Source organism: Papaver somniferum, chromosome 6, assembly GCF_003573695.1.
Source record: "Papaver somniferum cultivar HN1 chromosome 6, ASM357369v1, whole genome shotgun sequence".
Classification (NCBI taxonomy): domain Eukaryota; kingdom Viridiplantae; phylum Streptophyta; class Magnoliopsida; order Ranunculales; family Papaveraceae; genus Papaver; species Papaver somniferum.
In genome coordinates, this window is record NC_039363.1 from 71,346,318 (window position 1) to 71,362,416 (window position 16,099).

At 35.8% G+C, this 16,099-nt stretch overlaps 1 protein-coding gene across 1 annotated transcript; it reads right to left on the reverse strand.

Annotated features, from left to right (window-relative positions):
* Positions 1-768: 768 nt before the first annotated feature.
* On the reverse strand, positions 769-6,072 carry LOC113287946 (protein RRP6-like 3). The gene is made up of 12 exons (XM_026536836.1): positions 5,710-6,072; positions 5,365-5,612; positions 5,167-5,265; positions 4,935-5,018; positions 4,707-4,793; positions 4,336-4,456; positions 4,032-4,207; positions 3,906-3,944; positions 3,211-3,719; positions 2,631-3,126; positions 1,811-2,439; positions 769-1,334 (listed from the first exon to the last, which is right to left on the reverse strand). Exons 1-12 carry the CDS (start codon positions 5,933-5,935, stop codon positions 1,262-1,264), a joined length of 2,787 nt encoding a protein of 928 aa, XP_026392621.1. The 5' UTR covers positions 5,936-6,072; the 3' UTR covers positions 769-1,261.
* Between the last annotated feature and the right edge of the window lie 10,027 nt (positions 6,073-16,099).

A 16,099-nucleotide genomic window follows, 5' to 3' on the forward strand; every position in this document is an offset into this window, starting at 1 on the left:
GTATCTATAGTACTGATGAATTTAACATTACACCTCATCTATTTATTTAACATTACACCTCATCTTTGTTTTATGATCCATGAGGCGCCTGGCCTGATTTGGATACTTGCGCCTAAGGCAGCAAATTGCATATAGGTGCCTTCCAGAGTCTTAAAATTAGTGAAGATACCAGTTAGATAGTGTAGCATTAGAGACACCCATCCTCTACTTATGGAATTAGATGCAATTTTCTGTTGAGCATGACTAGGTTTTTTTTTTCTTCTCTGCAAAATTCGTTTACTTAGTGACGTCTGTTTGATCTTCAATAAACAATGGTTCATTTTTTGCACACTCAATCTCTTCTTCCTCTTGTTCTGACTCAAACGAGTAATCACTAAGCAACCAAGCTACTTGAAGAGAGTTTAAAGTTGAACAGAAGAGACGGAAAAAGAACCTACAGAAGACTACTTGAACTGATGAACTCTTTGTAGTATTGGTACCTGTAATTAGCAGAACAAAGTTTGATAAACTTCATTGTTGCACTATGTTAAGAAGAACAATGTAAAAGTAACTGGTACTAAGGAGAAACCTAATCAACACAATGGAAAACTCAATGGCTAGGTTGAATTTGGCATATAACTGGCGCGCATATAACTGGCGCCTCAAATCTCCTTGAGGGACGCTAACATTTACCCAAGGAATTTTGGTGTTGCAATTCGACAACCCTATGAATTGCGCGCCTTGGGAAAATACTAGAGCAAATTGCTTCCCTTTGACAACATACATATTGAGCAAAGAAACTAACCATGCAACATTTATCATGGATACAATACAAACAGAGGCTTATCGTCCTTCTAACATTTATCCTCAGCAGAATTATATAATTGAAATGGAAACTGATACTGAGTGAATGACTCACAGAGATTAATATTTAGAATGGCCTAAGACGATAGAACACTCCTGTGCTCATTGTAGAACTCTCCTGTCCTTTTACAGCATATGAATCATCATAATTTTCTTGCCCCAACTGGTGGAAGCCGGGACTGATTACAACCAAACAAAATCTTTCTTCACAAACGTAACATAATGGTCTGTCACAGATGAGACGCATGATGGGTGTTGACCAAAAATCTGACTGTTAGTTCCTCGCTGCTGTTGTGCAAGCAAAGTGCATGTATGATGAAGAACAAGAAGGAAAAAAGCCGAGACCCCGGGAAATTGCTTAGTTGGCTTGACAGAGGTCAGCTCTTTCCTACGGTACATTCAGATACGCAGACCCCATCTAAGCCTTGGAAGTATCTGATGCGTTCTTTTCGGGATTGTACACGCTGTAAGCACCAAATTCGCGTATTCCGCTGGCAATAAAATTAAAGTCAAACATATGTAAGTATATAATCTTGAGCGTCTTTCTCTATGGGATGCAATCGTGTTCACCATATAAGTATGGCATTTAAACATCAGCAACACAAGTCAGATAATGAGTACTCACAGCCGATAGTGCTGTCAGCAGTCTTCTAATCTAGAATAAGATAGCAAAAACGCGAACTGGATTGAGAATTGTGAGGTGGTCTCGAAACTGATAGTGCTGTCAGCAGTCTTTTTATCTAGAATTAAGAAGATAGCAAAAATGCGAACTGAATTGAGAATTATGAGGCGGCCCTCTCTATCTCTGCTTTGCTTATGAGTGCCATCCACATGACCTTTTTAAACTACTATCTTGTAACCTATTTTCTCTGACCTAGTAATACTCTAGTCTCTTTTAATGTTTTGTTCTCTATTTTTACGGATATAACGAGATGAATAAAATACTTGGTGTACAGAAGAAGCATACCTATGCTTTACATCCCAACCACCAGGCAAAAAACGAGGATGAACAGCTTCCACAAACACTTGCCTCCATCTTTGGCAAAATTCTCGAACTCCATCTTCCCCAAATTCTTTTAGTAGGTGATCCACAACTTGTTTTCCATGTGGTCCATGTCCTAATAATGACAACTTATGATTGTGGTTTGGAGGAGCATCAGTACCATAAGAATAATTAGGATTACTGTTGCCATCTGATGGCTTTTTACTTTCCAAGTCTTCATCCGTATCCAGAGCATGCAAATTTTCCTTTTCAGTAAGGCAGCTTTCATCAAAATCTCTACCTGCACTTTTAGTAATGGGAGCCCCTTCACTAATGCCTACGTTGGAACCTTTTTCCCCAGTGTCCATTTGAGTAGTAGGATGATTTTTTTCTTGACAACTCTCCACTTCTTCAAGAGTTTGCTCACAATTATTAGTGTTGTCAGCCATACTCTCCTTGGACTTGTCAGGGATGATAGCCTCTGAAATACGTTGTAAGGAGATCCCTTTTTTCTTCTGAAGCTTTTTTCTCTCATAAGGACTCATACCAACTAATAAAGCTTTTTCAAGGTCTGCCTTCGATACATCCCTCCCCCCAAAATATTTCATTACAACCTGCAAAAGGTGTAACAGTAAAACAGCTCAATTGGATCCTTAAACAAGCAGATCCAACAATTAGACCAAACTTTATAAATGAAGGTTCTGTCACATATTCAATTTAGAATAATTTAGAAGGAAGTTACTGCAATCTAAAGTAATATGGATACAGGAAAATGTAAACACACTGTGAGGCTATACATCCTTACCTGAGTTAGCTCATCACGTCGACTGGATGGCATCGTAGATTCATACCGTAGAAGAGCCATCGCTGCAGTTCGCAGTTGCAATGGAGACACACCAGCTTGATCATGATTCTCCATGGTGCCGGATGCCGTGGAAACTTCTTTTTCTCCTGAATCAACAACGTTTTTAACAAAGAGTGGAATTCCATATTCTGCAGCTATTTTTTTCTTGTGCTTCTCTGCAGCAGAATGAGCAATTTCATGGCAGTCCACACAAACCAAGACAATATCATGAGACCTATGGCTTTTCAAATGTTCAGGAAAGTGCACTCTATAGCAGGATGGAATTATTCGGTATCGTAAATAATGCTTCCCTTCACCACAACCAACACATATATTCTTCTTACTTTGAATATAAAAATCATTTCCTTCATGTTCTGGACGACCCTTGGGCTCAAAAAGAAGCATTATAGCTGGCGGGTTCTCTTCGACTAGTTTTGCTAGACCGCGACGAAGATACCTGTAAACATATCAAAAAGTTAATATTAAGTATCAAAGAGGATAGCGGTGGGGTACGATCCCGAAATTGTGACTGTTCACTTACCAATCGATCTTTCTGCGGTCACAATAACAAAGCAATCGACCATCATTTGCGTAAATTCTACAATTATGATAAACTGGATTTTTGCAAGAGAACTTTTGTACAAACAACTTTCGAGAAGCTTCACGACCAATTCTTTTGGAGCCTTTACCCACATTTTGTCTCGTCGAGAATCCATTTGTTGGCTCCAAATTAAATTTGGTTAACAAAGCGTAGTTAAAAACAGAAAGCGGACAAGTTCCATCTGGACCTAGATGCTTTTGAAGAATAGTCCCAAAGATACCATCATGTCTTTCCACCTTTCCTTGGAGGAGATAGGTCAAGTCATCTATATGACTACAAACAACAGGGGTTGGAGAAACATGGGAGGAGCCAACTGCCGATTCCAAATTTAAATCAGCTTCAGAGATGGCATCATAAACTTCTACTGTTGTCTTCGAAACTTTAGAGGCAAGAGCAGCAAGAGCTTGATCTGATAAAACAAACCTCAAGCTTTCATCGTGCAAACGAGCCTGAAAAGAAACACAGTACCGAGTCAGCAACATTTGAGACTGAGAAAATACACTTTTCAGGCAAAAAATACTAGTTAGAAACACCGATTTTTTTCTTTTATGGTGACTAAAGTTCCATCCTTTCACAAGAAGCGAGGCGGAGAATATTTTGATTATACAAACTGCAACAAGTAGATGAAAACAAACCATAAAATCTCTCCACATGCATAATCGCCCTACAAGATCCTGGAAAGGAAAAATAAAAAACATGAATTAGACGTTCTGATATAGCGGTCTAGAGACGATAACTCAGATGCAGGTCAAATAGTTAACCTTGGTCTCAGAGTGAGATGAAACACCTCCTTGATCGTCCAAATACCGCGACAATATCGATGATGCAGCAGAGTCTCCAGGAAATGCTTCAATCTCTTTCGTATATAGTTGCAAGCACACCATGTTTGAGCGCCGATTTGCCTCGAGAAAAGAGAGGGATGTGTCATCAAGACATGCTGAATTTATGCAACATTATATCTTTAGAAATTGAGTCATACAAAGAAGATTTATGTGGGATCCATGACACCAAATTAAGCCAAGATGCACATATTAAAAAAAAGAAAAAAAAAAATCAAAGCAATACCAATGTCTTGTGCTTTGAGTTTAGTTATCAAACAATCTGCAATGTGTAGTAGATAATGCGCATCTGCACGAGCATACTCAACCATTTCTTCAGATAGTGGACGCAGTCTCCAATCTTCACGCTGTAATTCAGAGGAAAAAAAAAGACTAGGATATAGAAGGTCTTTGAAGAAAAGTGAGGTGTCAACCATTCGACCTACAACCATTAACATCAGCCAAGCTAATGCAGAACATGTCTTGGTCCAGATTTTCACAAGTACAACACTAATGCGAAAAGATTAAGTGTTGTTACTATTAGCAAAAACTATTAACAATAGAATGAGCACAAGATAGCACAGAACTGATACAAACTGCCGAAACACAATTACCTACCTGTAGTGTTTTGTTTGAAAACACTCCACAATATGTTTCGAGTAAATAAGCCAAGGATTTTTGTGGTTTTGACAACACCTCACACGCCTTCAAAAATCGAAATAATAACAAATTTGGATTTAGATGAAAGCAACCGAACCAAGTTACGAAACACATAAGCTTTGGTTAAAAATAGATGAACACAGTGCATCATTTTATTAAATCCTTCACCAGCTTTATAGTACTCACCTTTGCAGTGTCAAATAAATTAACAACATATATATGAAAATCTCTTTGAAGCCAGAGAACATCATTATCGGCACCATGAAAAACCTACAACATAGATGATTTCATCAAGATTTGAACTAAAATAAAAATTAAACTGAAACTATATACATTAGCTTTTCATAACCCTGCTAATTCTTCCTAATACTAAAGGTCTTGGTGTCATCCATAATAAGTTTGATGATTAAACTAATACCTTGCAGATATTAGGGTCGGCAAATACAGGAGCAAGCACACTTATTTCGTCATGCAACGCAATTGTATCCAAAAGATAGTCTTCTTTCTGAGTAGAAATCTGCCAAAATTCAAACAAACGATCATGAACATTCCATAAATTAAATTAATCTGATAATGAAAAATTAAAAAAAAGAACATATTCTATGTAAAAAATCACCTGCATCAATGCAATAAATCCTAAAAAAGATCTTAAGCTATGGTGCTCAGTATCAACAGCAAATACTCTTTCATTACTCAAAACCTTAACAAGTTCATATAACTGAGATTTTGTGTCAACCCAGATGTAAGAGCTACTCATCTCCATATCCATTTCTCCATTAAAAAACCTCCCCGCATGAGGAGTAAGATTCTGTAACAAACCCATAATTTCTTCTTCATATGGATGTGAATTCGATGTAGATTTATCTATAAAAATCACAAAATTTTGAAATAATTATATTAGCTAGGGTTTTTGAGACAAACAATAGATAGACAAATAAGAGAGAAAGAAAGGGAAATGTACCTAGGTTACGCTTTAAATGTTTGAACTGCGTATAAGAGTTATCAGCTAAAATATGTTTGAATGAATTTTGAGGTTTTGAATTATCTTTTACTAAATAACATAAATTATTTTGAGAAGATTTTTTCTGTTTTCTACGTTTTTGATAGTAGTAATGTGAAGTAGCTAATATTGCTGAAAAACAAGCAATGGTGAAAACAATAGTCTTGATTTTTTCTCTGTTTTCCATTCTTATTTGGGAAGTTTTTTCGGCTACCTAAACTTTTTTTTCTTGTATTTGATTTGGTTGCGACTGTCTAATGGGATATCAAGATTGCACTGAGGCTGAAGAAGTTAGGCGGCAATGTATTACCGCACTAAAGGCCTTTAACCTATTTGACCTCGATTGCCAAGATTTATAAAGGATACCAGTATCAATCTATATATAGGACAAATAAATATTAACAGATCTTGATCGTTGGATCACTGAATTGATATCATCCCGCTAATAGTGGTATCCCTTAAAAATCATGGTGATTGCAAGGGTTTAGGGCAATTTCAACGGGAATGTTCAAATAAAATTTTGAACAACCAGGTGAATGAGCAAACCGAGTTTGCCAAGGCGGTCAGCTACTCTAACCATGTCGCACAGTAGAAATTGGGATGGGCAACTCAACCTACATCACCCGACGACCCCGTCATTGTCCCACAACCACAAGGATAAAAGTTGAGCCGCACACCTCAACATATATCCGCCGAACAACTAAATTTCCAAACGATTTTATTTCCTATATCCGCCGAATAACTAAATTTCCAAACGATTTTATTTCCTATCTGTATACTTTAAATTCTATAAATTCAACTCATCTTCAACATTTCATACCACCTCTCTTCACTTTTTACTAAGATTCTTCTCACAAATTATATTCAATCTTTCTCTAGTTTAAAAAATGGTTAGGAGAACTCTTGGAAGAAGTATAAAGAATAAAAGAAATCAAAAGGGTGGAAAATCAACTCCGACCCCTGCAACACAAAATGTTAAACAAGATCGTTTATATGAGTTTGAAAATCCTAAACTAATGTCAGGTCCTAATGTACTTCCACATCATGTGCCAGTGATCAAGAACGATTGTCATGATATCACAGATTGAGAAGTGGTTGGTCAGAATTGCACCTTGTCTACCAGTGCCTATGGTTTTCGGCCCCACACAAAGTGGATAGATATCCTTGGGATAAATGGTATTTTATTGCTCATAAAGAGCACAACACCATATGTGTGTCCATATTATCATAAAAGTGGTGATATACGACTCGGACGTTCCATTTCCTAAATTGTTAGATTGCGAAGTTTAATTTTACAAATGCATTTGATTCGAAAAACACTATAATTTTGCAATTTGAAGGATAATTTTTTTTATGTTGTTATAAGAATTACTTCCCATGATTACAGTTCCTTTGTAGAATAATAATTGTTATCGGAGTGGTAGTGCCATTCAACCAAAATGAATAGGTGTCATACGGAAAATAGAAAACTACTCACTATAGTTTTCTTGATGCCGAAATACGGGAAGACTTTAGAAAGTTGAAAGGCGGTGGATTATTCTGTTCAGCATTGATGACTTTTTAAAGCTCAACATTAAATCAACCAATGTGGAAATATATGATGAACTCGATGGAATATTTGTGTTATGGTTACTCGACCAATTATCCTTTTCTATATCAACTAGGGTTGCAATGATTGGGTGGCTTGAAGTGTTACATGGTCTGCATGCGACACTATATTATGATTAGCGGTCTGTCATTTTAGCAGATTTGTACCTAGTACTTGATACAATAAGTATAAAAAAGACAAGTTTTTCGATAGTTTCTGGGGCATCATAGAGGTAAATATGGAAATTCAAATGTCTCAATTAAATATTTTTATTTTTAAAAACATGGTAATATACTAATTATGAATTTATTTTCAGTATTAGAGGTATATCTACTTCTGTGTTTGCTAATCAAAACTTGTTGACAACCAAAGAAAATATTCACTTATAGACGAGTACTTTAGGGACAACTGGGCTAAAGTGCAATGTGATGGTGAAGCTATGTTCATTTTTGGCATTAGGTGTCAACAAAAGACAAGAATCTTAAAGAATGTTGTTGTTCATCCTTACTAAGTATTACGACAATGCTCGGTTAAACCCACACGTTTTTCTATCTCAAGCTCGTTTTCAATATTAGATGATCAAACTGTTATAGCACTGCTCGGTCGAACTCGCAAGCGTTGCTATATCAAGCTTGTTTGTCAAGTTTAGTTTCCAAAACTATAAGTCTTGATTTCTAGTCTACTTATAGCTAAGTATCAGACTATGATAGAAAGTGTAGTTGAGCTCTAGACTCCACGGCGTTCATCATACAAAGACGAATAACTACTCAAGGAACTGGTGGAACTTCATCGACTAAAAGGTATGTGGAGACTTGAACTTATCTATCACTCAAAATTCTATCTACTCTATCTCCTATCTTGAGACAAAAGTCATATTGCTATATAGACTTCGATTATACACATTTCTTATTTCGAGCCGAGTTTATCTCGCTTATCTATTTCTCGAAATATGTGTTGGTAAGCTTTCACTTTGGCCAAGTTCATCTTTACTAGTGATGAAAGTCATATTAGTTTCAATTACTTGAAAATCGCTTTGACGAAAAATAGTTTGTGAACAACAACTATATAACTTCCTCTAAGAATGTTTCAATGATTGAAATGAGAGTTTATAATATATAACCTTGAATGGATATAAACATTGTATATGAACTCATACTTGTGTAAGTCCATAATCCTTGAACCAAAGTATGTGTACTTTGATGCTCAGGGTAACCGGAACTAAAGTCCCCGTACTGTCGGAAGTTCATGTCCCGTGAATTTCTGCTGGAGTTTGTGAACTGAAAACAAACTTAATCCAGGTACTTAAGTATGCGTACCGGTATGCATACTTGAGTGGGTTATTTTCTAAAAACGGTTTATTCATGAACTTAAACTTACATAAACTAAGGAATGCATATTTGCAAACCGTGGCTATAAAGTTCATGAATCGATTCGAGTGAATCAAAATCGTTTTTGCTTCGATTGTATCTTATATAATTATATAATATCTAAGCAATTGAACAACTCTCTAACTAGTTCATTTGAGTCATTTGAACTAGTTGTGGTAAAGAAGAATATGGTTGATATGAAAGTACTCATATGCTAACCATTTGGTTAACTACTGTTGACCAACTAGGTGTACACGTTTAAGTACGGTTACACAAACCTAAATGAACATGCATTTCATTTGTGTATAACAAGCTAAGTTCGATCTAACGGTTGAAATATATTAGCTTGAATCTAATCAGGTTTTCATCTAACGGTGAATATTGAATGCTTTGTTACCAAGGTAGCATTGATTGGAAACCCTGATTTGAAGACTATATAAAGGAGAACTCTAACAACTGGGAAACCTAATCCCCACACCTCCTGTGTGATACTAGTTGTATAAGCTAGAGTCGATTCTCCTTTAACCTTAGGTTTCTACCGAGACCCTATAGGTTAACGACTTGAAGACTTCATTGGGATTGTAAAGCCAGACCCAACTATTTTCTTTGTAGTTGTGTGATCTGATCTTGCTGTTTCTATCGTATTTGAGTACAATCGTAAGATTGGCTTGAGATTAATTTCTACGATAGGCAAGATTGAAAAGTAGTCACAAACACCTTCGTCTCATCTTTTGTGATTCCACAATATCTAGTTTCGTCATCATACGATTTAGATTATTGTGAGGTGATTGATATTTCTAGGTTGTTCTTCGGGAATATAAGTCCGGTATATCAATTGGTTCCTGTTCACCTTGATTTATCAAAATACGGAACAAAACTTGTAGGTATTTCAGTGGGAGACAGATTTATCTATTCGTGTAGATTTTTCTGTGTGATACAGATTTGTTTATTAAAGTCTTCGACTTTGGGTCGTAGCAACTCTTAGTTGTGGGTGAGATCAACTAAGGGAATCAAGTGCGTAGTATCATGCAGGGATCAGAGATATAAGGAGCGCAACTGTACCTTGGATCAGTGTGAGATTGATTTGGGTTCAACTACAGGCCAGACCGAAGTTAGTTTGTAGTAGACTAGTGTCTGTAGCGGCTTAATACAGTGTGTTGAAATATCACAGGTTGTGCGTTGAATCGATCAATTAGTAAATCCAACCTTTGGTTGTTGATTGAAATTGATTGATACTTGAACATTGGTCTTTGGTACCATTCAAGTTAATTTCTCTTGTATTCAATTAGACTCGCATATTTCTATTTACTTGAGTAAGTATTGAGATATAACTCCTTGCTATGCTTTTTATAAGATTGAGTCTGACTGTCTAGTTGATTCTCTTAAAAGTATATTGGAGTTTGTCCATACAGATTGCTAAGAGAAATATTGGGTGTGGTTGTTAGACCCCTGATTTTTCACAAACTATATCTTGATTTCTAGTCTACTAATTCAAGTCCCAGAATAAGTTAGAATTTGGTAGTTGAGTATCAGACATCACCCTCGAAGACTGAAAATCGACGAAGACATTTGAAGAATTTTTGTATCATGTATGTGAAGATTGAACCATTCTATTTTACTCACTATCTTACCATTATGTCTATTGAGACTATGCCGTGTGACTTCTAATAGATTTACAAAGAAGAAATTTCAAGTCAAGCTTGTCTTGTTAAAAATCTCGAAATATGATTCTAACATAGATGTTCAAAGGTCCTTAAAAATATTAGTTCGAAATAATTTATTGTTTGAGAATTAATTTATGGATCAATTGAAAACGGCACATACAATTGATTTTATCATTTGGGGATGTTTCAAACATCATAAGAGAGAAATTCATGAACTTATGATATTTCTGCTTAGGGTAGGTTTGCAAACCACTTTACAAACCGTAGATATCTGAATTCAAAAATACAGGGAAGGTTGGCGAACCAATTCGCAAACCACAAATTTAGTTGGAAATGGTTCACGAACCTAGCTGGCAAACCACGGTGAACTGACTTTTTTAGTGTTGGTATAAAAGGCTTAAGGTTGGCGAACTGTGTCCATCTGAGCTCTTAAACCAAGTACGGTTGACGAACCAGATTGGGGAACTAAGTGAATCTGAGTTCTCAGGAAGAGTGAGGGTTGGTGAACCCGGTTCACGAACCGTCGCTCCCTGACTCGTGAACTAGCCCAACGGTTCACGAATCGTCTTACCAACTGTTCTAGTAAAATCTAGCAGATGCTCAAAAACTTATTTTTTTAAATATGCTTAGTATTGCTATGACTCTCTTAAACACTTATAATACTTCATTGATCACTTAAACACTTATGTGTGCGCATCATGATTAAACTCTTAGGTGTTTTAATAAACATCCTATTGTTTATTGTTCATATGGCATATTTTCCAAATCGAACATGTCATTATACACGGTTTCAGAACCTGACCACTGTGTATATTCTTCTTTTGTATTTTCAAGACCTAAAATGTTTGCTTGATGCCTAAGTTATATTAGCCCGAATCTAAGTAACCCTTAGTCTTGAAAATATATATATATATAGAGAGAGAGAGAGATGTTATTTCAACTGGAAAATTTAATCCTTGACACTTTGTGTCCTAGTTGATAGCTAGAGCTTCCTCTATGAATCTGATAAACATAATTAGGTTTCCGACTAAAATACTTTGAAAAGACGAGGGTACCCAAATATACCTCAATCTAACTTTTCCACCTATAAGTCCTCTTACCGAAAGTGATTGTCTATGGACTGAGTCGAGACAATACAACGAATCGGTATTCACACTTTGTGTGATCGTCTATGGATACGAGATCGAGACAGTAGAACAATCAAAGTGTGATTACTTGATAATAGGTTCGGACTTAACCAAACTCTATAGGATCACTATCAAGTAATACGGAGTTAACGTTTGTGTAATTTACTTTAAATTATAATAACAACAATTATAATTGCGGAAAACAAAAGTAAATGACACAACAAGATTTTGTTAACGAGGAAACCGCAAATGCAGAAAAACCCTGGGACCTAGTCCAGAATTGAATACTCTCAGAATTAAGTCGCTATACAAAATCAACCCAACTTCGTATAGTTGAGACCAAGCAACTAAACCTATAGTTCACCTAGTTTCTTCAATATCTCTGCGCTTCCGACATTCAGTAAGTGCACACACTGGAACAATTACTTTGGTTCGTATTCCAAACAGTAAAGGAACAACAAATCTGTTCGGTAACAACTCTTTTCAATCTCAGTGATATGAGTTAGACAAAGGCTCTTCTGTTTAATCCAATAAACTCCTTTGTCGGGTTTAGATCAATTTATCCACAACTACCAAAGTAGCAGAGTTTAGATTTTACAATCAATAATAGGATCTTATCAAGATGCTAAATACTGATGTCGATCTACGCAATTAATCAATCAAATCTATCAAGGATAAACCGATTATAGTTGGATCCCAGCCGATCACGTTTTGTGCACACCAAAGATTATGAACCCAAATAAGAAATCTTCTTCGTCTTCAAATCTTCTTAAATCTTCAATAAACACCTGCACACCACTACTTGAATCTCTTGTGATGAATCACGCACATAATGGAGTCTGTTAACAATGGATTATCGCACGATGTCTTTTGATCTACAAACAGTTCTAAAGATCACGTCGACACTTCGATCTAGTTCGAGTGAATCTTATACCAGAAGAGAAGATTCTCAAGAATAAACAAACTAGGTACAATCAAAGTTCAACAATCGTTAGTCAATCAAATCAAATCGAAAACTAATAATACTGCAATTATCTAGTTTCCCACCAACGGTACTCGTAGATCTTCTTGATCCCAAAGAAGTCTTTAAACGAGCGGTCGTAAGAGATTTCGCCTAATTAGGGTACTTTCCTCTTCGAATAGACGGCTCCACCAGTAACAACACAACAAGGTAGTTTTGCTGGCTCTTAGGATAGTTTGCTCGAAATGCAAACTGAGTATTTATAGACTAAGGAAGTTTGGACACCAAGGAATTTCCAAAACCGAAAATATTCTCAAGATATGCAATATATTTCCAAATTCAGTTTTCATAATTCCTAGAAATGCTCTGTCCAATATTAACCGAAATCCTACTAGAAAATCTCCAATTAGTAAATGCATAATACCAATTTTTATTTTCCAGAGATATGCATTTTAATTTCTGGTAATTAAAAGCATATAAAATTAACAACCTTAATTAAAAGATTCTCAACTTATTTCGGTCCGGGATCTCCTTGAATTATTAAGGAATATCTTTGAACAATAAAAGATAAGAGTTACTGAACATGTTCAAAGTATGTCGACATCTTATTTCTTTGTAAATCCTCTTTCATACATACAATCTTGGAACCAATTATACCACACTTCTAAATAAGTTTAGAACTGGTTCATCTGATTTCCAAGAACTATGTGATTGTTCAAATAAACACACTAATCATGGGTTTACGGTTCTAGCAAACACAAGGATCGGTTCTACCTTAATATGGTTACTGGCACCGATTACATTAGTTACCAAATTGGTTACATTAATTACCAGGAACGGTTACCATATTCTCATGGTATTACTTGTGATCGGTCACACCAGTTACCAGGATAGGTTACACCAATTACAAGGACCGGTTACACCAATTACAAGGATCGATTATACATATTTTGTGATCGGTCACACCAATTACTAGGATCGGTTACACCAATTACTAGGATCGGTCACACTAATTACAAATATCGATCATACCATCTTAGGTGATTACTTAGGATCGGTTACACTAATAAAAGTCACACAAATACATAAGTCAGGCATTGTGACTAGTTTTACCAAGATACATAACAAGTTATGACCTGTTCTACTAACTCACACATATTGGTAATCCAAAGATATGCAATGAATAACAATACCAATAAGCCTAGTGATTTCCCTTTCGATTCACAAAACAAGTTCATGAATGTACTTCCTTTAAACGAATGTAAACATTATTTCCTAGGGAGAAATCTTCAACCATACCCATACACATAATCACAATAGCATTCATACGATTATGTCGATGTGTTATATACGAAGTTCAAAAGATAAGCGTTATACTTCGTATTGTAATTCATTAACACTATGTCTACTAGAGTATAATCATTCGCAGCTTCGCAGTTATGTTTTCAATATTGCACGGCTTGAAATATACTTTGGGAATTAAATACTTCAAGTCAAAATATTACTAACCTCAAGAGGAAGGATGATGTCGTCGATGTAGCTTGTTACTTCTTCACATTCTTCAAGTCTTCGACTAATACTTCTATGTCTCATTATCCTAATCTTTCTTGCCTAACCTACACGAAGTTGTCTCTAGCACATAATCAAGCGACTCTTTAATTGAGTTTTGATTCACTAAAATATGACAACCAAACTTGACATACCAACACTTGGTGGGTATAACCAATCTACGCTCTAAAAATCTCCCCCTTTGTCAATTTTAGTGAAAAAACTCTTACAATCATATGGTTAAACAAATTACAAAAATTCATTATACATACCCTTGATTCCAAGTTTCAACGGCACAATACCATGCATATATTAAATCCATAAATGCCACTGAAGACATTTAAATAACAAACCTAATACTCCCCCTAAAGGTGAGATAGGTAGATTTTCAATCCGCACATCTTTGTTATTTCCCTTTGTAGTCATATGATATGTTTCTCCCCCTTAGTCAATGCTTTACTCTTTCGTTAGATATAAAGTTTAAGCACAATTGTCCTTTCCTAAGTGATTACAAATCACTTGTCTACTCCATATATTTCTCCCCCCTTTTGTCACAAAATGACGAAGGTACGAGCAAATACAAAAAACCGAAATGATCTTACAATCTAAAAGAACTGTACAACCTATAAGAGTTGAGTACGATGGTTTCACATACCACTTTAGATAACCAATATCAATACCGAAACTACAAGTAATTTGGTTTTAATATGTTGTCAAGGAAATAATTGCCCGAAGCAATTTTCCCTAATAGTTTAACAAATTGACTAAGCAAAACTTAGTTCCCTTGCTAAACCGATTGCACAAGTACAATCACTTGTTTCGATAAGACCAAAATAAAGATCAGAATTAGCTTTATTTTTATCATCAGGCACTAATTATTCAGACAATAATAATTCGTCCGGCAATCTGTATGGACTAAACTCCAATTTAATTCTGAGAGCACCAACTTAAAGGTGAGACTCAATCAAGAAATATACCAAAGAGTTTTATCTCTTTTCTCAATACAATCAGTAAATATACTAGATAGAAATCCGTGAAACTGATTGATATGAGAATAACTTGGACGGTACCAATGCCCAAGTGTCAATCAAGTTCTATCCAATAATCAAGGACGGATATATTAACTGATTGAACTAAGCACAACCTGTGATATTTCAATTATATAAACAAATATAATGCGGAAAAGAAATAACACAGACACCAAAAAATTTGTTAACGAGGAAACCGCAAATGCAGAAAAACCCCGGGACCTAGTCCAAATTTGAACACTACATTGTATTAAGCCGCTACAGACTCTAGCCTACTACAAGTTAACTTCAGACTGGAATGTAGTTGAGCCCTAACCAAGTCTCACACCGATTAAGGTACAATCGCGTTCCTTACGCCTTTAGAACCACGTCGGATTCTACGCACTTGATTCCCTTAGCTGATCTCACCCACAACTAAGAGTTTCTACGACCCAAAGTCGATGACTGATAAACAAATATGTCTCTCACAAATATGTCTATCCTTCATTCTTTTTGTTACGTATTTTGATACAAATATCAAGGTGAACAAGAACAAACTAATAATCCGGTCTTATACTCCCTAAGAGCATCCTAGAGATATTAGTCACCTCACAATAATCTAACTGATTAACAGAAGAAGTTATTGCCGAATCACAAGAGTCTGAGACGAAGAACTGTTGTGATTACTTTTTATATCTTACCTATCGGAGATAAATCTCGAGTAAATCTTAGATAAGATAAAACTCAATACGATAGAACAAGTAAGATCTGAATACGCAACTACAAAGAAAATAGTTTGATCTGGCTTCACGAATCCCAAATGAAGTCTTCAAGTCGTTAATCTAATAATGGTTTTGGAAAACCTAGGTTAAAGGAGAATCGACCCTAGTTTGCAACTAGGACACAAGGAAATTAAAAAGGCGAGGGTACCCAAATGTACCTCAAGCTAAAACTTTTCCTACCTATAAGTCCTTTATCCGAAAGTGATTTTCTATGGACTGAGTCGAGACAATACAACTAATCGGTTCACAGTTCATGTGATCGTATATGGATACGAGATCGAGACAATACAACACCGAAGTATGTTTA

Coding starts and splice junctions, on each gene's coding strand:
- LOC113287946 (XM_026536836.1), bottom strand. CDS start 5,935: ATGGAAAACAGAGAAAAAATCAAGACTATTGTTTTCACCATTGCTTGT. Junction 3,945..4,031: donor CATCTCACTCTGAGACCAAG/GTTAACTATTTG, acceptor TTTCCTTTCCAG/GATCTTGTAGGGCGATTATG. Junction 1,335..1,810: donor GGTTGGGATGTAAAGCATAG/GTATGCTTCTTC, acceptor TTTTATTGCCAG/CGGAATACGCGAATTTGGTG.